Source organism: Excalfactoria chinensis, chromosome 5, assembly GCF_039878825.1.
Source record: "Excalfactoria chinensis isolate bCotChi1 chromosome 5, bCotChi1.hap2, whole genome shotgun sequence".
In the NCBI taxonomy this organism is placed as follows: domain Eukaryota; kingdom Metazoa; phylum Chordata; class Aves; order Galliformes; family Phasianidae; genus Excalfactoria; species Excalfactoria chinensis.
In genome coordinates this window covers 32,728,881-32,752,945 of record NC_092829.1, presented here as the reverse complement: position 1 = coordinate 32,752,945, position 24,065 = coordinate 32,728,881, and the positions used below count along the sequence as shown (strand labels likewise).

The 24,065-nt window shown below is 39.9% G+C and overlaps 1 protein-coding gene across 1 annotated transcript; it reads right to left on the bottom strand.

Annotated features, from left to right (window-relative positions):
* Positions 1–5,835: 5,835 nt before the first annotated feature.
* On the bottom strand, positions 5,836–24,065 carry LOC140253636 (cytosolic phospholipase A2 epsilon-like). The gene is made up of 21 exons (XM_072339382.1): positions 24,039–24,065; positions 23,318–23,398; positions 20,701–20,773; positions 18,746–18,882; positions 18,239–18,370; positions 15,968–16,008; positions 15,079–15,121; positions 14,593–14,662; positions 14,203–14,372; positions 13,978–14,064; positions 12,985–13,022; positions 12,572–12,707; positions 11,450–11,586; positions 10,458–10,680; positions 9,693–9,807; positions 9,185–9,322; positions 8,242–8,349; positions 7,414–7,605; positions 6,764–6,930; positions 6,212–6,398; positions 5,836–6,044 (listed from the first exon to the last, which is right to left on the bottom strand). The coding sequence occupies exons 1-21, from the start codon at positions 24,063–24,065 to the stop codon at positions 5,836–5,838; spliced, it is 2,511 nt and encodes an 836-aa protein (XP_072195483.1).

Genomic DNA, 24,065 nt, shown 5'->3' with positions numbered 1-24,065 from the left:
GTGTAACGCCTGAAACCTATTGAGTTAGATCACATTGGACAGATATGAGGGGAAAGGAAAACAAGTTATTCCTTACGTATCTGCAAATACAGGAGTATAGTAAGTTTAGACAAGCTGTTGACATAAAATGGGTGTGATTGATTGCTTTGGAGGCTCAGCATTCCAGCTGCATACTGCAAATCAGTGGGGAGGGTAAGGGTGGGCCAGGTGGCTTGGATGTCTTAGGGGTACAAGTAACTGCTCCTGCTGCAGAGGAAATCTCAGTAGCATGATACGAGCTATCTTAATTTCACAATTTTGGCTGAAAGCCTAACCTCTTTCAGAAGTGATAAGAAGGCAGCAGCTGGATGTGACAAAGCAATGCATAGCACATGGGAACACAGGAAATTCAAAGTAAATCGTAAGTTACAGAGTATAGAAAAAACAGTTTGCACAGTTGACAATAAGAAGTGTATGTATTTATGTAAACATAAAGGAAATGCATATGTGGAAAAAGTAAAATCTTAATAAAAATCTAAGCTCATTACTTCATACAGATACCAAAATGATTGCTAATAATGCAGCCAAAGGAATGCTAATAAAACACATATGTTCTGTGCTGGCAAAGAAGAAACATAACAAGTTCTATTAACGAATACGACCCAAGTGCTTTGTGACACATGGTCATTAATCGATATATGCTAAGATTAAACAGGGATAATTCTTACCAATTTGTTATAAAAGGGTAGTGTAGAAAGATTCCTGTCTGACTAGCGTTTATCTATTTTAAGTCTTGGGATAATGGAGAAATGCAGAGACCTTGAAGAAATTGAATGTAGTGCGAGTTTTCAAAAGTAACAAGAGATAGAGCAGAGCGTTAAGAGATTGGTTTCTCTGGTGCCAGTGGAATATTGGACATCATATGTTTAAATGAAAATCCATTATTGTCATATTACTACTTTTGGCTCTCTTAGTATTCCTCAAAATTACAGACTGGCAGTTGTACATGCTAAATATACCATCATCCCCAAAGAAGTTAATAGCAATGCTTATTTTAAGTCAAGATGTAGTTTCAAATTGCATACATTCTTCCCATTTACACTTCGTATGCTTTGTGTAACATATGTTAATGTATTCTTGTTTATATGAAATACAAGTTCCAGCATATAAAGCAATTGTACACTGAAAACTTCACCACACATGGGAGTGTTTTTCCCAAAAAAGACTGAAGGTGCATAATGAGTTAGCCTTAGGATAGTCATTAACTAGTACTATTAGCTGTTTGGATAGGAGAAGGTTCCACCCATCCAAATTTCATATGTGTGTGTGTGCATGTGAGTATGAAAACACTTGGGGAGAACTGGAGTAAAAATAATGTCTCAAACCCTTTCCATGAAGGCAAAACTAAGGACGTACATGTCTTGCATAAGACCTGAATGTGTAGCTGTAGAGTTGAGTAAGCAGCTTAAGTTCAGATCAGCTGAATAAAAGGACAGAGAAGCTGCTGGGGGCTGATCTGAATAGAGGCAGGCTTAATTGTGTATATATGTTTTTACTTTTGTAAATATATTTATTTAAAGCTTCATGAAAATCTCATTTTAAAAAATGAACGTGAACTCTAATTTCTTCATTTTAGGTATGTGGGTGATGCCAGTGCACTGCCAAAAGCAAAGCAAACAATTCCTATGAGTGAATTGATCTTACCCTGGTTTAAACCAGGGTAGTGGAGCTCTCCTTCAGTGACAAGTGTGCAATAAGGTTGTAAAGGATGTTGAAACAATTACAGGGTGTTCCACCAGGAAGGTGAATTCCACCAGGAAGGTGAATGCTTAGTAAACTGGTGATGCAATGCAACTGCATGGAAATTAACTTTCTGGGATCAGCATTAGCCAGAGTTTCTCTGTGAGGTGATGAGCAGCTTTGGTAAACCCTGAACTACCCTCTGGGAGGCATTAAATGTGAAAGATCAGTTTTGTTTTGTGAGAGGAAACTGATTTTGTTCTGTGTGGCAACTCCATAGATTTTTGTTCACAGATAACAAGACTTCTTATGCAAAAATTGAAAAAGAAGTATGTAATAATGAGGTTAACAATCTGTTAGCCCATACCAGAGTTAGTCCTCAATAAAAAAAAAAAAAAAAAAAAAAAAAAACACTGAAAAAAGGTAGCTTTCTTCTTTTTCCTGAGGAATTTTAATGAGTCTACTAGGCTCAAACTCTCTTCAACATTTTCATAAGTGGTCTGGAAAAAAGCGTGATATCCTGACTGATCAGATTTTCAGGAGAACGAAGATTGATAGAGTGCTCAGTACTACTGAGGACAGGGTAATCAGACAAAGCAATGTGTCCTGCCTGATAAACTGGCCTGATTAATCACAGCTAATTCTGATGCATTGAAGTATGAAGTTATGAGTAAAGGAATTACAAATATATGCTACAATTTACTCCCCCTGACAAAAGGGGCTTCACCAGCTTATAGAAGATAACTTGGCAGAAGTCTCTAGTGGCAAACAAGGACAACTGTATTCATTTTTAAGTAAGAATATGAGAATAACAAGGCAATATTCACCTCACTGTAGTGTTAGTGGAAAGGTACTGGAATTTGCATTTGATAGTGAAGAGCTGGAGGGAGCACAAGTACAAACTATGGTTGGATAGAACAAATAAAGATTTTTTTATAGTCTGAGTCTACTGGTTTGATGAAGTTTGTGATGTAACCTGGTCACATTTTATAAACTTGACCCTGATGAAAATAACAGTAGTTATGCAATAGCTTTTAAGTTTCTAGAAACAGATTTAACAAGAACTGGTCAAATTAAATGAGGCCAAAAACAAGTTGTATTCTTTTTGTTGGAAAATAATCACCCATTAAAACATAGTTCCATGAGTTGTGGTGATTTCATAATTCCTGATATCTTTAAAAAGAAAAGGGGTCATTTTCCTTCATGAGAGACTTTGGTCAGCCACAGGTTTAACACTGAAGTAACTGCATGGAAAGCAAAACAAAAGGATCTGATGGTATCTCCAGCTTTTATTTGCCTGCAGGAAGAAATAAAATGAATGATCTGGTACAGATACTGTTTTGCTTTGTTATTCTACAGTGCAGTAGGAGATAGCTGGAGCTAAACAATCGGAGAACTCTATGAAGTGCTATAAAATGAATTGTTTAAATAGTTGCAAGCTGATATGCCCATTCATCAAGTCGCAAAACCATGCCCTAGAAAACAGTCCTCAGAATTTTGCTAAAGACTTATAATTATGAAGTTGCAAATAAGGAATGCAAACAAAGAAGGATCCAAGCAACCTGACTATCTATCGAGGCTTAGCTTTAAGCTTGAGAGCTTCAGTCTTTCCACACCTCTCCTGAATCCTTCCGGTCTCATCTACTGCAGCCAACTACTGCTCCTTGCTGAGACTCCTGTTTTGGTTTCATGACTGAAAGGTGTAAGGCCTTCTCTAGGCATGTTGACATGAGGTGGGCCCTACTGGCCCTTTTTTAAAGAGCTCAAAGCCCTCTATGCAAGTTACTGGCTCAATGCATCTGTTGTGCTATGCAGAGAAATTTCCAAGGGCTGAAGAGCAATGGAATGTTTGGTGACACATCCTGTGCTGACTACAAGGCTGAGAGTTTCACTCTGGAGGAATAAGTGCAAATCAAAGAGCTGAGAGCTTGAAACATCCAAAATCCACAAAAATATCTTCTGAGGATTTACTTGGACAAACCACATTGCTGGTGCTACAGCCTTTCAGCAGTACCGAAATAAAGGTGTGACTATATCCAGGCAGCTCCTTTACAGTAACAAGACAGGACTTCACAACACTTTTCCCACCCACTAACACTCCTCTCTTGTGTTTCAGAGTAGGGAGATACAGAGAGCTCTTTTGTCCTTGACTGATATGTCATTACAGAAATACTGAGTCCAGCTACCTCTTCTAGACTTTGGTGATGCTATTTAAAGCTGCAGAGTGACATGACTCAGCCAAGCATGCTCCATATATATATATACTCATTTGGAAAGTAAAGATAAAAACATGCATGTGAGCTTTGAAATGTGGAAGGAAGCCACTCAGGCCAGCCCTGCAGCACACCCCCCACTACAAGAACCTTGCCATGTAAACCGAGTATTCTGCAACCAGAATAATATGTACACTGAAATATAGACACAGATGTTTTTAGCAGGCTGCAAATTGTAGATGCTGTATTGTTACACACTGAGAAACTTCACCTGGCTTTGCATGAAGCACATTAAAAATTAATTATAAGCGATGAAAGAGAAACAATGAGTGGAAAGCAATTAAGCTCATAGTTGACTTGTTCACTAGTATGCTCATGGATTCAAAATTGATCTGGCTGAAAAGTCACTGACAAATCATAGTAGGTGATCTGTTAAGAAATTGTATTTTCATCTTCCAAACTAATCTTCTTAAAATACTACAGAATTTAAAAAGAAAAGATGTATGCATACATTGATAGGCTTTTCTTACCTTGAGATATTTGTCACATGCTGTAAATATCATCTGTGTGTCCTATTTTTATTATTGCTTTCAATATTGTTCTGGTTAATAAAACAGATCTATGAAGTCCTGGGAAGTTTCTGCTAGAAAGCACCTACTAGAAACTGAGAAGCTGAATGCTCTGGAGAAACATAAAGTATCTTATTTGGTCTGTGAAGTATTTTATACAATTGAATAATCCTAAAGCATGGGATACCTACAATGCACTTAATCAAAGTAAGCTTCTTTTTGTATTCGGAAATAAATATTCTTGCTAACTCAGATAACTATGAATCCATGAGGATTCAAAGTCTGCATGATTTTTTCATTTTATGAGGCTTATTCTCACCTAATTTTTGGTTTTGTTGTTGTTTTCCCAATGAACAAGCAATAAAGCATCTTAACCCTAGGGAATACAGGCAGTGAGAGGCACACAGAAGGTGCTAGACAATCTTTGCTGTGGGTACAAGGGAAATGCTCTTCAAAGTCTTTCACCCAGGGAACAATGACAGAAGTCTAGGTTAGGCAGCCTCAAATTGGCAAATAAAGCTCTGCATGTGCATGTCAGTGCTGGGCATGGTACAGAGGTAGTCCAAGAAGAATTACAGCCTGGAAGGCATAGCTCCTGCAGCAGCTTGCCACATGGAAGGATGTGCCTGCTATGGCAAACTTTCCAAGAACTGCCTGGGATCTCTGCAGCTTTACACTCCTCCTATCTTTTTCACAGCTGGCAGGAGGAGACAGAGAGGAAGTATACAGAGAAGTATGGCAGATAGGCTGTGGAGGCCTTCATCATCATCGTTTTGCTTCCATGGTCTGTCAGATATCAATAGCCTGTGCCTCCTCTGCCTCTGTCCCTGCCCAAAGCCACCCCTGAATATGATTTGTGCACCCAAGATGTTGTATGACACACATCTCTCTTCCTCTGCACAGTTGCCAACAGTGTGCCACAGACCTGGCCCACAGACTGCTTCTGCCCTTACCACCACCTCACAAACACAAAGCACAGGTTATGTTAATAAATTATGCCTTTAATGTGGTCTGTCTTGAAATGCTTAACATGTTCAGAGTCTTTAAGGCCACTAGCACCATGTTTATGATCATCTTAGCACATTATTCTTCTCCATAATCCGCTCCATACAACAAACTGCACTCCACTGTCAGAATTCAATTGCAATGAATTGTTGCACTGAAATTCTTTGGAAAATAAAGTTTCTCTTCAATTTCTTTGTTCATCTGAGAATGCCATTTAGCAGGTTTGAGCAGGAATCCCTTGAATCCTGATGGCTGATTTTAAGGGAGCTTTGGTCTCTCAGCAGGTCACAAGGGAACACAAAGGGACACAAAAGCATCCTCATCTGCCATTATTTCTTTTTCTGTCTTTTCCTTTCCACTGCTGTGCGCAAGGCCTGCATAATGAGCTCTTCATTATTCAGGATGTTGTATTCACCCAGCTGAACCAGACGGTCATATGCCTTCTCAGTATATGTGACCGAATATGTTGAATAAGGGGAACAGCGGCCATAGAGGTCAACTTTGCCATCCTCCATCTCTGACTTGGACCGCTTCTGACCTACAAGGAAGGAGTGACAAATCATTGCTGAGAGGTGGGATTACTCTGGTAACAGGCAGGAAAGCTCTAAACAGAGCTCAGAAAGAAATCTCTCCATAGAGAGAGTTTATAATGTAAATTGTTGGGTGGGGGTGGGTCATTATTTTTTAACATGCTTGATTACATACCTGGTGCTTTGTAATTTTGGAAGGTATCATTAATTAGTGGGAAAAATAACAATATTGGTGCTCCTGGAGTCTCAGCATCTTCAAAAAGGTAACATTCCTTCAGGTTTTTCCTGTCTTCCTCACTTAAGTCTACCTTGGGAAATAGAATGCCCTGTTCTGAACAGTACTTGCAGGTCTGGTCCAGAGCCTGGATCAATAAACAAAAGTGATACTAAGTTTTAAATAAAAAGATAGGATCAGGATTTCTTGGAGTCCAAAGGGACATTCTGCAAGCTGGTTGTGAGAGTTATAAAACCCTAACTGAAAAGCACGGTAATCATGAAGAGAAGGTGTGTGTTTACCATGAATTCTTATCACAAAGCAGTCATATTATACAAGAAAAACAAATGAGAATATATACAGCTTACAGAAGAAGTATCACATTGCAGCAATAAGCTAAAAGTGATAGTGGTTAGAATACTGTAGAAGCAGTATCAAAAGCACCAATGTGTTAGGAACACCCAGGAATGCAGTAATTGAAGAAGATGCAGAGATTGCTTCAATTTCTCTCACCAGTATCTGTGATCCAGCGCTGTAATTTAAATGCAGGATGACATCCACCTTTCTCTCTGGTTTTAAAAGCGGCATGATGCTTGTATTGATGAAAAATCCTGTATCTACTAGAGACAAGTATTCTTCTGATTGCGTCAGCTGGTTGGGAAATGTATCTAACACAGTATCTAAAAAGAAAGATATTTCATGTTGTAAATGCAATAGTGCAAAATGGTTAGTTTGTTTTCCACACTTAGGTAACAGCTGCAGAGTCCTAACTGGTAACTGTCTTCTGGGAGGGTGAATTCACCATATCTCTTCACTTCTATCTTCCCAACTCCAGCTAGAGCTAGTTTGCAGTGTGCACTGTCAAAATTCATGATGGATGTTTCTTTTACCTACCACATGAGAAAATGAGGACCACCAACAGGACCTGATGTCCCAGCATCAAGAGGTGTGTTCTGCTGGCAAATTGTTGGTGTGGAGCTCAATTCCTCACCATGCTACTCCCCAGTGTCCCACAGCTGGCTGACCAAACAGTGATTCTGCCCAAACATGGTCTCTAACCATGGAGAATATGTTTAATATTGAATCTGTGTATCGCGTTTTCTTGTTAGCCAATTCCCTTCCCAAGCACACAGGTGCTTCCCTTCCCTGCTTTTCTCTGCTACCTTTCCACCTGCAGAAGTGCCTGTTCTCCAGGTAGTCGTTGTGCAGCTGCAGGCCCTTCAGGAAGTTGTGCTCCTGGGCAACAGAGAAGCGGTCAGTGAGAGCATCACGGATGGCACTGCTGAGGGGGCTGGCAGGGGTGAGCAGGCGAGTCCTCAAATCATGGGGCTTCAGAGGTAGGGGAGGTTCTTCCTCTGCACAGTGAGAGACTGTTAAGTTTTACCTGCCTACAACAAGGTAACCCCTCAAAATATCAAAAATAAATAGTGATAAAATCAGTGTTTTACTGACTATAAAAAGCCTGGGATGAAAAGACTTGATGAGCACGAATTGCAAAGTGAAAAAGAAAACAAAATGCTACTTTTACTAGCCAAATGCTACTTCCTTACGCAGTTCATATTTGGATAGGAAACAAAATCCAGCAGCAAGCAGCAGTAAATACCTGCTCCAGACATACACACCCTCATTGAAACAGACTGAAAGCAGGCTTTCGAAATGGTAACTGTTGTACTTGTTTGTATTACCATAGCTACTGCTTGAGTTAGTCAACATCTTTTTGCTTTATTAATTGTCTACAAAACAATCTTCTTAATCTTGAGCACTTTACAGCCCTCAATGTGCTCCTAGGTTAGTGGACAGATTTTGTCATTAATCAATTATGCTCCACAATGTGAGACTTTAAAAGTGATTCCTTCTTGAAAAAAATAAAGTAGCCTTTAAAGAAACTCTTAAAAATGCCAAATACAAGGTGTGCACTTCACATAGATGGGTGTGACCATTTACCTGACTTTAATAGTAAGTACACGGGGTAAGGAAGAAATATAACTAACCTATATCATCCGTTTTATCTTGGGTCCACCTGTGCCAAAAATCCTCAGATGAATGAGACAAATTCCAGATGTATAACACATTCAACGAAAATAAACTACTCCACATGCCTGTGAAAGAAAAGAGTTCTCTAACTCAAGCATTCACATGTCATGAATCTCAGAACTGTTATCGTGAGATAAAATTCACAAAGTTAATGCTTTTCTTTAGTTTGCTTTAAATGGAAATTGCCCCGTTTTAATTTGGATTTTTATTTTTCCATCTTAATTTGCTGACTTTTAAGCCTTATTTTGGTATTTTGGTTTTTGTCTTGCAGATATATTTTGTTTCAAGTAATGGTAAGATTTTTATGTGATTTAAAGAGCTAGGTTTTAAAAAAATATATCACAAAGCTTATATAAAAGGATGAAAACTTGCAATATGAGGTATCTGATGGGAAATTATACTGGTAATGGATTACCTGCAATATATCTTTTTAAAGTTGTTTTTAAAATGAGTTTTTAACTTGAGCTTCCATAATCAGAAACTATTTATTTGAAAGAGAATGCTGCATTCGAGTCAATGAATGCATGGCCAGGCAAGATGTGTGGAGTGGGTAGAACCTGTTGTGCTCAAACACACCCCAGTGAAGGGGAGAACCTGTGTGAACACTACCGCAGATTGTCTATAGGAAGCACTGAAATTGCTAGCTAGTACTCAGATGGCAAGAGGCAGCATGTTTGGAGCTGCTCTGGAAGTCACATTTTTGGAGCAGAGTCGGCAGAACCATCAGTTCCCAGAGACCTGGATTCTACTGTTGATAAACTGGATTTACTACACTAAGCATTAATTCAGAGATAAAGTATTTATTCTCCCAGCCTGTCACGCACCTGTTCTTTGATAGTGCTTAGCTTACGCAACTCAAAACTAAAGAAAGGTTCAGATGTTTTAAAGAGAATAGATTACCTTCTAAGAAGCAGATTCGAGATTCAGGAAGCTTCTTCATTAACCGACCCATGAAGAACTCGCTGCCAAAATCCTCAGAGCGAACAAAAACCCCATATTTCTGCAATCCTACTTCATAAGGAGTAAATTCCACCCATTCTGTGAGAAGGAACACAAAAAAGAAAGCAATATTTTACTGCATTCCCCTAGCTGTGAATAAAAATACTGCTACCATTGAATGAAAGGAGGAAAAATGAAAATAATTTCTACAGTTCAGTCTAATATTTCAGACAAATAGCAAGGAATTATGAACATGATACAAATGAAGACCAGCAAGCATGGAAAGATGTGAATATCTTTGAGTCTGCTTTGCAGAAGGTCAAACTTCTGCTACAAGGACATTATGCCAGTATACATCAGCTGAGTTTCTGGTCTTTAGCAGAGAGGGTTTTTTTTAGACTATCTAAAGAGACTGTTCCCTGATTGACCAGTTCAAATATAAAGACAAATGACTCTCAGAAATGATTACCTTTGAAATCCAGAGTGCTATAGTTGTCCTTGACATTGACCGCAGTATAGATGGGCAGTGGGTTCTGGCCACGATCAATGGCCCGTTGCTGATCAGAGAGTTTATGGTTGTCTTTCTGTGATCCCAGAAATACAGTTACATTAACACAAAAATTAACAGGGTAATATTTCCTCTGGACCTAAACTTATAGTACAGTTAAGATTTCTGCCTCTTAAGTAAAACACGTGCTGGCCTTAAATTTTGAGATGCTCCATGTTTTCCAAAATTCCTGTGAGAGTTGTTTTACTTAAATATCAGCAAGACCTGAGATGCCAGACTATTCAATGAAAATTAAAGGAAACTTTCAAGAGCAGAAAGCAACAATGATAGTTAAAATCATCTTAATATGTTGTACTGTAAGTTTATGAGAAATTCCTCCCACATACATCAAAAGTCTGTAAGTCTGTTAATACTTCTCATTAAGATGCTCTAACTTTGCTATTTTGAAACAAAATATTTGAAGAACATGGCAATGAATCTTAAAATACTGTATTTCTTTAAAATACTAATTTTGTGATTCTATCAGAAGATATTCAAAACCTCAGAAGCAAGAATGATGTTTTCATTTTGTAATGAAAGTTATCACCAAACATTTTGAAAATGACTGTGCTTATATTAAAACAGTCTCATAACAATTTACTTTTCCCAGAACAAACAAGAAAGTATGATTTACAGATATTAATTTTCAGAAAATTGTAAGCCACTCTGTTTAATGACATACTGTACCCCATCATGCAACAAAGACTCCAGGACAAGCCCCCAGAGATCTATAAAAGATGTTTTGCGGCCCTCTCTTTTCCGCTGGTGCAGCTGCTTTTTGTAAAACTTCAAATACTCCAAGGAAAGGGAATTTATTTTGCATTTTGTCATATGTTTTCGAGCCTCACTTATTTGCTTATCGAGATCCTTTTGTGACCAGTCAGCATCTCTATACAAGTTTGACATGGTCCTAGGAAGAAGAAGGGGGGGAGAAAAGAGGTTTTGTATACATTTCATGCTTCTATTTTCAGTTCTTGATTTTAAATTAAGTAAAAGCTTCCACTCTTAAGGCTACAAAAATGATCCAAGGGATGGAACATCTCCCCTAAGAGGACAGGCTGAGAGAGCTGGGAGACAGAAGGAAACAGACTCTTTCAGGGTCTGTTATCATAAGACAAGGGGAAATGGTTTCAGATTAAAAGAGGGGAGATTTAGATTGGCTATTAGGAAGAAGTTGTTTTTTTTACAAAAAAGGTGGTGAGGCACTGGAACAGGTTGCCCAGAGAGGTGGTGGATGCCCCATCCTTAGAGAAACTCAAGGTCAGGCTGGATGGGCTCTGAGCACCCTCATCTAGCTGTGAGCGTCTCTGTTCATTGCAGGGGAGTTGGACTAGATGATCTTTAAAGATTACTTCCAACTCAGATGATTATATGATTCTGTGATTTTATGATTTTCTTCAGTTGTGTGCACCTCAAGATACTGTTGTGCTCTCTTCTAAGAGTCAAAATGACTTGAACAATTTTCCACGAGTTATTTTTTAGAAAAACACTCATTTTCATTCTGTTGCAAATTACATGATTTTTCCATGTGCAAACACTTTAATCTGTCACTGGAAAGAGATAAAAAAGGACAACTGAAAAAGGTGTCGTTAGTGGACTATTGCTGGTAGCCCTAGCCTACTTCAGCACTATAGTGCCATGAGGAGGAAAGCAGTGAGAAGCTACCTAGTCTTACTCACCAAGTTGTACCAGACAAGCCAGTCAGGTAAGTAGCACAGTCCAGGACACGGAGCTTCTTCAGCCCCTGCAGACTACCATACAGCGCAGTCAGAGACCTCATCCCTCCTCCTGTAGTCATGATGGCCACCACGGGGGTCTGGGTAACACAGGGACAGAAAAGACTGGTATCAGGAGGTGACCTGCAGCTAGGCTGTGAGCAGCATAGCAATAAGAGATCTAGCATCAGCAGTAAAGGCAGGAAAAAGATATTTCACATGTCAAAAATAACACTGTCAGCAAGGATGGCCATGATCGAGTAAAGACTATGGAAGAAGCTATTTCTGTACAAGGAATATCTAGTCTTGCTTGCAATGAAGTTGAAACAGGAAAAGAGTTAAACTCATGATAACATCTGGAAGTGACATAAATAACAGTGTGAGATTAGAGATATGAGACACTACTAAAAGCATATGTAAAATTAAAGGTGGGGAAAAAAAGCAAAAACTTTAAGTGGGAAAGGGGTGATAGCCAAGGAGATGTTATGCAAGGGAGACAAGGTAGCAAAGAGGAAAAAGTACAGAAGCTTCACAAAGTTGAGCTGTAGAGACATTTGAAGGCATTAGAGATGAACAGCAAGTGAAAGTGTATACAAAGATGGAGCAAATAAAAACAGGAATAGGACAGATCATAGAGGAACTGGGTCAGTGCTTTGTTCTTGACAGTAATGCAGAAAGACAGAAAAGCAAAGATTTATGGAAATTTTAAGACACAGCTAGAATTCCCATCTCAGTGTCAAGGAAAAAACACTGGAAGAAAAAGCAGTACACCAGGACTGGGACACTGACATGAAGGAGAAAATCAGAGTACACAGAAATAAGGTGCAGTATTTTGGACCCTTCACTGCCATGAAAGTTAGGAGTAAACAGGAGAGAAGAGTACAGACTGTGGGACTTAGCCAGGGTATGTCTCATGGGGGAATAAAACAAAACTGAAGTTTTGGAGAAAGCAGTGGTGAAGGTTTACAATGAAAAAGAATAAACAAATGGCTACACAAGCCACAGAAATAGTGAACATTAAGTATCAAAGTATGTGTTCCCAATGATAGGCACTCATCAGAAGTTTTGAATCTTTGCCCTACAGACCTCATGATCCAGCAGATCCTTTTCCAGCTGCAGGACCTTCTTAAGAGCTGCAGCAACACATTTCTGCCTTTTGCGGAGGAAGTCTTTCTCTTGAACACAGAGGTCAAACCCTAAACGCACATCAAGGTGGTCTGGACTGGAGCAGAGATCAGAAATAAAAAAAAAAAATCCATTATATTCCGTAGACAAGCAATAATTTTCAGTACAAATAAACTTAATAAACCCACAAAATATCGCATTTACAGGAAAATTCTTTCTTACACTGCCAAACAGGTACTCAAAGCTTCCTAAAAGTGATGGAAAGGGAAACTATTCTTAACTGTTATTAAAATAATAATAAAATTTTAATGAAAAACACCTAACAAAAGACATTCCTGCAGTTTCTGAGAAGTCTGCTCTCTATAGTCTCTTACCAGTCTTCTGTCTTTGCGTGTAAATCAAATCCTTTATCCTGGAAAGCAAGAATACAAACAGCATAAGCATGATTATCTGGTTTATTCCTCTTCCCTGCAGCATCAGAAAGGCTTTTATCTTGTGCCATTCTAGCAATGCAGATAAAAATCTGAAGCTCTGAATAATTCAGCTGTGCACATAAATTGTTCCGAATGGTTTATTGCCAGGTAAGTTGTTCAGTAATTTCCAATGCTTATATGTGAATGCAACATATGAGGACAACAACTGATTACAAGGAAAGTAATTATAATTTACACACTGTACCTCTCTGCTAGCATTACCTCTCCTGGGCTATAACAGGACAGTGAAGCTAAAGCCATGGCACTATTTTCCACTGCAGCCTTTGTTCCTCTTTTTCTGTTGTTATACCCTATAAAAGTGTCATCCTCTGATTCTATATGGATTTTCTTTAAGGATGGATCTAAAATTGCTAAGCAAGGAAAATTTAGCACCAGCAAGAGATTGGTGCTATCCCCATTAGTACGTCGGCCTCACATAGGTGTAAGAGAAGGAAAAGTATGAAGTAAAGTCAGGGTGGTATGACAACATTCTTTGTATTCCTACAACCATTCGAAGAGCAGAAGATACAAGTTAGTCTTATTATCTGAAGACACACCAGTATTTGATTGTGGCATTTTGTTTGCATATTTTCAGAGCATTTCAAAATGCTCCAGCAGAAACTGAAGTCTCTGCTCTGCAGACCTTAATTGCCCCATTCCCATTAACCCACACCAAAGCAATGAGGGTGGGACTCCCGATGCCTTTCAGAGAAACCAGGCTGTGCCACAGTGGGACCTGTTTTGTCAGCGGCAAGAAGATGCATTGGCAAGGACAGGAATGAGTTGGATACAACCTCTGTCATATGGAGCTCTAATGGGCTGTACAGTTCATTGAAGTTGCAAATGTCCACAAGCAGGTTTCTCAACCTCTCCCACAAAGGAACAGGAACTCACCTCTGCTAGGACCATATTTTTTCCACTTGGAAGGGAATGAAGCTCAATGTTTTGAGTGCTGGAGTTTGTACTGCACAAATAGGAGTGCTGAAAATTCAATATAAAGGAACATTACTCCCTTTCTGCTGATGCAAATTAATATTGCTCTTTATGGCACATGTTACTTTTATGAAGTAATATTTCTTTATGGACTTTATGAAGTCCAGTAATAACATACAAACATACATAGGAAGGAGGTGGTTTCTTCCCTGGTAGCATAAGATCCAGTACTGGCTGCTTGTATTTGGCATAGTGGAATCTGGCAGGATGGGGAGAACCAAAGACCAGATCAAATCCCAGTGTAATGTCTTGAGTGCCTTCATATGAGCCTTGCACTTTAAAGGAGAATTGTTTTTCTAAGGAAGAACACAGAAGCAGACACAGCAGTTTTGTTATCAAAATTGGAAATAAAAGTTCTTACAAAGTGTACCACAAGGCTGTTCTCATGGTTTCATTTGTTGCTTTGTTTTTGCTTTCTTTTTCTTTTTTTTTTTTTTCAATCTTTCATTAAGCCAATTACCTTCATAATATTTACAAGCTGTGATTTAAAAAGAAATGACAGAGAAGTAATCTCACTTGTTAAAGATTTCCTTTCCTTTTTCTTCTTCTCAACCACCTGAACTTCCAAGCAGCAAATCTTGCGAGACTGTAAGAGACATGAGCAATAAAACACCACATAGTCAGGGAATTTCCCAATTTGAGATTCTGTTTCCCACTCTAAGCTCATACTGTTGTTGATGAAGATGCTACATAGGCAGTGCTCTGTGACCCAATGAAATCTTACTCTCTAAATCACAGCCTTCATTCCAGATGCTGGCTGAAATATGAGTATCTGAGAAGCCAGACACAGCTAGAGCGAGGCTGGCAGGGCGGCATGGAGAGCCAGTGTTTTCAGAAGGGAGAAGGTAAGGACATGTACTGTGATGCAAATGATGACGATGGAAATGACAACACTTAAGTGCTAAATTTGCAAAGCTGAAACATATGTTGGCCTTATCATTGTGAGTCAGGTGAAATGAGGATGGCAAAAGGACAAGCAAGATGACAAAACATAACACTCACCACTAGTACTCCATTAGTAACAATGGTTTCAGGAGGGCCTGAACTAGGAAACAGGAAGAAAAATACATTTTTAATAACTGATTGTAATTACGATATAATTCTTGAACCACACCCCTCTCCTCTTTTCCCTCCTTATTATTAGCTATATATTGAATGTGAGAGAAAAAAATCCAGGAGACTCGTGGCACTTATTTCCTAATTGCATTGTCAAGGCGATTCTCATCATACCAGCTGGTCCCATCCTGGGGCTCAGCAAAAAAAAAAGGTTCTGCAGGACCAAACCGTGCAGTGATTTCTTACTAAGCCCCAAGATAAAACTGCAGATGATTAAACTGTTTTTGAAGAACTGTAGTTTGTCCAAGGACAAAAGTGGGCTCTTGTTCAAGGATACAGTGATTATTCCACGTTCTGTTATGCCTTAAAGGGGGTAAGTTCTCCTGCAATTCTCAAAGACAAATGCTAACAGCACAGCAGTTCCATTATTCTGTCCTCAAATAACATTCATTACAGTAGAGAAAGAAAAGATTTTAGGGTATTTTCCCTGGCTGTCTGAAGTTCACGGAAGGTCATTCTGGCACACACCAGTTCATCAGCTCATACCATAGGTTCCACGGGAATCCATGTTAGTCATCAGCATCACCAAAGAATGATGCACACTGGACAATTACATGAGATTATTTCATGTCTCTGAATTGAGATCATAGAATCATTTAGGTTGGAAGAGACCACTAAAAGCACTTAGTTCAACCATCAGTCCATCCCTACCATGCCCATTAACCCACATCCCTTAGCACCACATCTGTGTATTTCTTGGACACCTCCAGGAACAGTGACAACACCACCTCTCTGGATGGCACATTATGTTACGTTGCATTTCATGTTTACTCACATATTATCCAATGCAAATCCCACCTCTAGTTCCTCATTTCTCTGAAAAATAAAGAAAGGAAAAAAACATCCGACACCAGCCTACTGGTGGTTTTCATTATGCAAGCTCTCATTCCTAGAACATATGTACACACATTGTGCATGACTGGCAGCATACTTAAAACGCATGCACCTGCCACCTTTTGCCCGACTGGCCTGGGTATCTTTTATGGACAGGATGATTCTGGATACCTGCCAAGCATTTTTTGGCAAAGGAAGTGGTGAGCTTGCCTTTCTTCTGGGATATCATCAGCACAGCAGTTCCTGGTAGAGATGGTGCCTCATACTGAATCTGACAGCAAAGAGAACAAAGGGCTGCTGAGAGGAGCAGCCAAACTCTTTTGGTGCAAAGAGGAAAAATGGTGGTATGCCAAGCAACAGCAGAAGAGGACAACCACTTTGTCTGGCAGCACATTGAGGGCACTGGGGCAGAGGTAATTCTAGCATTAAGACTTCCTCTGTGGGCAGTGGAACAGAACATAATTCCTTGGTGGAAGAAAGTGCCAGAGAGAGGAAGACGCAAGTGGGGACAGAAGATACAAGTATTGTTGTTTACTTTTTTCCTCAAAGAGTACAAGAGTACTTATTGCACTGAAGACACTAAAAAGTTACTATTATAGGACAAAAAAAGATGTTATGAAGGCCTGAGGATCATGAATTCTAACTACTGTGGTTGTAAAGTGAATAAATGAAAGGCTTGGACACAGCACCTGTGATCAACTGGACAGTTGTGAGTTAGTTTATAATCAATAGAAAATTTCTATTTCTTTCAAGGGCTAGGTGGAAGTCCACACTCTCCTCATCTGGTATTTCACAAAGATAGGTTTAGATAAGTTATTTATTGACAATGAACTGCAGAGTTTGGATGTGCATAGCTGAGGTCTATTGGATGGTGCATGGCAGGTGCACAAGAGACTTAGAGAGAAGTGAAGAGAAAAGGAGATGCTCTAGCTGAACATGCAGGGAGATCTTTTCATCTGTTAGCCTCCAGTTGCTCAATCCTTACATTTAGTACTAGAGTGTGACACTTATCCCTGGAGAAAGGAGCCTGCCTGACAAGCATGATGCTCAGTGAAGCTACTGGGCTTGCCAAGGTGGGGGCATTTCACCCTCTTGCCAAAGAGAGCTAAACAGGCTCCAGAGAGGCCAATTGCAGCTGGTAGAAGAACAACCAGCAGCAGAGAATCCTTAAACACATAATTAGCCTTCATGGTATCAGACAGTACCACTCCCATGGATGACATGTGGGCTGGTTGGATTCAAAGAACTGATATGCAAGGTTGCACATACAGGTGCAACAGGCTGATGTGACAGCCTTGCATGTGGATCAACTTGGTAGCAGATCATGGCACCAGCGATCCCACACAGCCACAGAACACATTTATCTTTCTCATACTTTCTGCTCAGGGTATGGGATTTTCTTCACAGCACAGGACATCCCTTCACGTGCAGGGTGCCAGCACACCTAAGAGAGGTAGCAGGGCTTTATTTCAGTCCTCATGCCCTACACTGTTGTTATTCTGGCCTCCCTGGGAAATGTTAAAAGCATATCAGGATTCTCCACAGAGATGTGCAATGAAAATCTCTTAGTGCAGTGGTGCTGGTGGTACCTGTGTTAGCAGTGCTGCTTAGCACTGGATAAAAGTTCCAGCACCCAGCCTTCAGGTCAGACAACTCTTCCCTGTAGCTATGCAGTACACCTTGTCCCTTCAGTATCTTGGAACTTTTCAAATGCAACTTTCAGAGACTCCCGGAACACTCTAAACAGGAACATTTCTTGTTGTGAAGCTGAATGACGTGAATTGGACACCTTATTCAGTCATGCCAAGGTCTGTAATTAGCAACTAGACTGGTTTGAAGTTTGGCTCTGATCACAGAGCCATTACTTTTTAATTACTAGGTTAAGTAGCAAGTGATGACAAAAGCACCATGTGATTTTTACTGGTGAGGACACACTCCTGTAAGATCCTTGATGGGGGCAGGCTCAACAAAATGGCAACTTTGCAGAGGTATCTACAGTTTGTGGTCAAATACACCAACACTCAACTTCAGTGTGCCTGCAGACGCAGGAGTGAAGAGGTTTTCTCAAGTCAGCATGGAAAAACTTCTCCATTTTCTGTGGTTGGGCAATCCATACACAAGAAGGATAAAGAAAGGTATTTCAAATAACATTTTAGGCAGAAAAGCAAAAATATTCCTGTGAACAAATTCCATACCTTATTTAAGACCTCACCTGTGAATCGCACTTGAAATGCATGAAGACTTGTTCTCCTAGGGAAAGTTTGGCTATATCAAAGTACACAGTAAAGAGGTGATCATCCTGAGTAACAACATCCTTATCATAGAGTCCCAGCTCCAGCACATTCTGAAAAGGGAAGTACAATAATGTTACAAGTATAAGTTAAAGCAGTTGATCCGTTTTTATTCCATTTCTGTGCTTAGTGAGAGGAAGTAAAAAAGAGAGCAGGAAGGGAAGGAAATGGAGCAGAAATGAACTCTGTGTACACATCTACCTACAAGGAGGCACAAGGAGAAATTAGACATCGTAAATGTGCACATGGCTGAGTGATATGCTTGTCTGTCATGGTACGGATAAGCATATTGAGGGTACACATTATTTTCAAATATTTTTGCATATCTCTTAGCCTCTCAGGATAATTACATACATCTGCTTTGCAAAAAGATTAAACCAGGCAGTACTCTCTAGATCACAGTTAACAGAGAAATCACAGCTAAGTACCTTGACCTGACTCTGGATTCTGAAGTAGAAGGTTTCATTCCAGACTGGGTCTTTGCAATTCTGGATGGTTTTAGTCTGAAATTTTTCAGCTGAAGCAGTTGGCAACCACAGGCTCACGTAGCAATCAGTCTGACTTACTGTATGTTAAGAAACACAAAGACATCTAAAGTGAAAACTTGCTCTAGAGGAAAGAATGGCATGCACAAAATGAGAGTCTACTTTCAAAGAGAGACACTATGATAAATATTTATACAAATCCAACAGAAGCATTACAATTTAGATAATAGGAAAGGAGAAAAAATTACTTGGAGAAGGACATGAGTCTTCTCTGAATAAATGGAATCATAGATACATATATATATATATATATATATGCATTACAAAAAGGGTTTTCTCCTCCTGTGCCATCAGTTTAGCTCAGAATAAAAAAAGCAATAAGTCTGTGGCACTCCACACTGTCACACAGACTAAAAGTTTGCTTATGGTACCTTTTCCAAATTTGGGAGCCAGTTTCAGCTCTTGCAAAATAGACAGCTATGGTGGAACATATTGTGGAGTAGGTATCCAGAAAGCAGAGGGGTTTCTGTAAAGGAGCTTTAGCTCGGCAGAAATGCAGAGCAGCAACTTTAAACACAAGTGCTCGCTTTGAAAAAACTAAATTGCCTTGTGGGTTCATTAACATATGGAAGCTGCTACTCAGCAAAGTTGTAGGTACTTTGTCAGCTGCTTTGAAAGACAATAAGATGTGATACTGGTGATGTAGGCTACTCGTGCCAAGTGCCAAATTTGTTGTAATTTGTCACAAGGTCAAAACTGTAATAAGATGTCACATTAATGAATAGGGATTATTTGGTCAGTGAGAAACACGCTCAAATGTGTTAACCAACGTGACCAATGGACACTATGAAAAATGAATAGAAACAAAAGTAAAATCAGAATAATGTGTAGCAGAGGGTACTTTTCCTAGTCCTTCCTCCAAGTAGTAAGTCAGAACAAAAATATCGCACTATTCCTGCAAGCGCTAAGGGAACAAAGCAATTATTGTTTCCATTTTAGTCACGCAGAACAACATGAAAATGAACAAACAAAAAAAAATCCCACCAAAATACAGAAAAGAAAATAAAAAAAAACAACACACTACTTGATGTCTACATAAATAGAGCCATAATCTTCCATTATATTTCATAGAATCATTTGATTGCAAAGTGACCCTAAAAAGCCATCAAGGCCTACTTCCCTGCAACAAACAGGAATATCTACAGCTCAATCTGGATAAGAACCTCTTAAGCCTGACCTTAACTGTCTGTCTTCTCTCTTTTCATTTGAAACCATTTCCCCTTGTCCTATCACAACAGACCCTGCTAAAGACACAGCTGCAGACCATCAGAGGTGACGGAGACTTCACCTGGTCTAATCTGTGAAAGCTGGTAGGCAGGCTGTAGTACTTTGGATTTGTTACCCTTCAAACACTTTCACTACAAGCTAAATTTGAGATAAGGCTACTCTGATTCCTGTGCTTGTCCCATTCTTCCAGTCAGCTTTTGTCTTTTGTTGCATGAATCTACTCCAGAGGAAAACACAGGAGACATTTCTGCATTTCCTGCTTTCAACATACTGCAGTAGCTGCTTCTTCCATCCCTTTTATGAATGCAGAAAATATGTGCAATAGGTACACCTGTAACCTTAGAGAATCATGGAATCATTAAGGTTGGAAAAGACAACCAAGATTGTCTGGTCCAGCCATCAACCCATCTCCACCATGCCCACTAGAAAGAATCATCTCTGCACAGAATAGGACTAAAGTAAAGAGAAGCACAATGTTCATTTCTGGAACAAGAATGCCAGCTGGAGACTTTCTCCAGCCACAGAATAAACCTAAAAAATCTTTTTCCTTGGAGAAGGACTATCTGTCCATGAAGTGTAAGGGGTCCATACAGAGCATTACAGATACTTACAAATATCTGCCTTGTGGATATTTCTTGCTCTTATGACTCTTACAGTCAGTAAGTAACACAGAGATGATTCTATCTGCAAAAAATAAAAAAATAAAAAATAAAAATAAAGACACATGCAAGATTTTGGAATGTTAAAAGTAAATAGCATATTTAGGAGGTAGAAATGATCTAGAGAGAGAGATACCCGAACTGTAAACATCTTATTTGAATTTTCCGGTGTGATTAAAAAATGGCCAATATCATGTTTCTTCTGCTTGTGTCTAAGCTACGTACTAGGCTGAAAGGTTTCTCTACTCTTCTAGATCACATGCAGATTTTTATAATTATGGTGAATTGCTTTGCTTTCTTGTAAAAATCCAGCTTCATAGAGTGATAAGATTCTGATTCAATTTCAGAGGGGAGATACTTCTTTAATTTCTAAAGTAGGAAATGAAAAAAGCTGCTTTAGGCTTTTTCAAGTGATGAAATTACTGTTGTGGGAATTGGCTTCCATCCAGCTATGACCCAAGTTCAGACTACTGGGCTACAGAATATGATTTTTCCACATTCTTGTTTTTTTAAAACATACAGTATTCCCAGTATTCCACCAGTGATCATAAACCAAATGGAATATATGTCATGGAATCACAGAATGATTAAGGTTGGAAAAGACCACTAAGATCCTCTAGTTCATCACCATCATGCTCACTATGCATATCCCTCAGTGCCACATGCCCACCTGATATCTCTCAAAATGTTTAGTCCAGCTGTAGCTGGGGCTAACAAATACATTATCCACATAGGGGACATTTGGCAAGTAGGCTAGTGAAGAATCAGATAAAACAAGTCTTCTTGTAACAGCAAAGCATCAGATCCTGTGAAAAGCCAAGAGCATTGGTAGTGGTCATCTGCACAGATAGTGACTGAGTGTGAACACTGACAGGGTCAGACCACAGACTGGAATACAGAGAGCAGCTCTGGATAAGACAGTCCACCTGCATTTGCGCTTAAAACCTAATTCTAAAAGCACAGAAATAAGGGATGCACAGACAGAAGAAAGTGTGGTACAGAGTCAAGACATACAATAATTACGTAAGGGTGAAGGCATTGTGCCAGCCCTTGATGCTCAAAGATTTGAGTGAGGACTGAATAGAAGTGAAGGAAACTGAAAGCAGATATTTAAGAATAAATCCTGTGTTGTCTGTATTTTTCTGCTTAGTCATTTTTTTACTTTAGTTCAAAGCCTTCTGTCAGCAGCTTTATTAAAACTGCTGACCTTGTTTTTGACATATAGAGTTCTTTTTGTGAAACTGCCTGCCAGCTGTTGGGTGTGGGTCATAACTGCCATGCTGTGAGTGAGGAGCCCCTTAGGGAGCCTGGCTGCAAGGGATGCCCAGCAGGGAGCCGTGGTCAGGAATGAGGAAGGGGAATGAGAAGGGGCTAGTGCTGCCAGGGGCTGGCACTGGCTTTGCAGATGACACTCTCCTGGAAGGGCTCAACCCACATTCAGGAACTGAATCCCGTGGAGTGATCCTCATGGATTTTAGTGATCCAAGCAGTGCTTGGGGATTGAACAAAATGTTCAGGTATGTGGATGTGTCCCACCATAACCAGCAAATCTTGGCTTCTGCACCAGAGAGAAACAAATCATGAAAGGAATATGTGCATTGCCTAAAAAAACCTTAAGAGGGTGGGTTCATGGCCTAGAATCTGTTTTTGCAGAGATGTGTTTTGGAAAGTATTTTCTTATCTTCACGTTTTGCATTCAACCAAACAACAGAAGCAATTGCTTACTCCCTAAACTGTAGGCGTAATGCATTCTGTTCAGCATCTTAACTCAGCTCAAAGGAGAAAAAGGCGCCATTCATAACTGGAGGAGGCTCAGGAGAAACCTTAACACTCTCTACAGCTCCCTGAAAGGGGGTTATGGCCAGGTGGGGGGGCAGCCAGTTCTCTCAGATAACAGAGACAGGATAAGAGGGAATGACCTCAAGTTCAGGGGTTGAACTAGATGATCTTAAAGGCCTTTTCCAACCTTAATGATTCTATTCTATTAAATGGCAGTAAACTAGAGAGGAAAAGTTAAATAATAAAAATAAATCTATTAAAGCACATCTGGTCCTGTGGTTTCTAAAAGGAAGAACTTCATTTAACATGCGTGATGTCTTCTGGAAAACTCTTAGCTGGGATTTCTTTCTTTTCACAGAGGCCAGAAGTAAGATTAATTCAGGAAATCTGGTGTTGAAAAGCCAGCTCAGGATTGTGCCATACCCTCTGTGGGAGTAAGTGGCTCAATTTCACTGTTATTACTACCTACACTGGCAGTAAATTTGCTTTGGTAAGACATACGCAGCAGAAAGCCTCGTTAAACCCACTCTTTAAAAACTATTAATCTTATTAAAACGGGATTCATTTACCATCTGCCAAGGACAGAAACAACAGTAGGACTTGAAGCAAGACAGCACAGCAAAGTGATCAAAGTGATAAGCTGGATGGGGTTTCATGGAGGCAGCTGTAAGAGTTATGATACCTAATTAGAGTGTTCAGCAGACACTGAAACCTATCTGTTCTCACCCAGGCTTTACCCAACAGAAAATTCTCTTCTACAGTTCTACTTTAAAATTCTCTTTTGCGGTACCTTTGTAGCAGAAGTCCACTGTTCTCCATCACAATTCAGCTGCATACTTCTGTCCAGTGGACTGGTTTGGGTGGTCAGCTCCTAGAATGAGAAGGGCTAAAGTCATGCTGGTTCCTGACAGCAATCCTCCTTACAAATTCATGGCTGCACAGTAACAAAGGAGAGCCCATGGCTGGCATTGCCTACAGAGCCTCAGCAGTTGACAGTGCTCCCAGAGATGTCACTGCCATGCTGTGTTGCCCCAGTGAGGGTGGGCAGGGCCACAGCAGCCCAGTAAGGTCCACCCTTGGTGTGACAACTGCTCCAGGCTCTGGTGACATACCGCAGGGACGGCTTTTCCCGTCTCTGGCTGTTGAAGTAGCAGCAAACCTGTCTTCTGTAAACACACCCTGTAATTAATTGGTATTTCACCTTGAAGCACATCTCTGTGCTACTTAATAGTTCTTTCTAAGGTTGCATATGGCACGTTTCTAAGATGAAGAAAGCCCCAGCATGTAAAAAATGCTTCCTTTGTAAATAAACTTTTACTCCCCAAGCAGTTTTCCTTTCTTAGATTCATTATCGTTTTAATTTCTGTAATGAGTTCTTGAAGCCCTGATTTCTTCTTCCTGTGCAGCCACTTAAAGTCAACAATAGGTCAGGAAAGCAGTCCCATCAGTGCACAACACAGCACAGCTGGCTGAGGCCCCAGATGCTCTGTTTGACTCTGTACCCTTCTTACCTGAGACAAAGCACTGCCTGGCTCCAT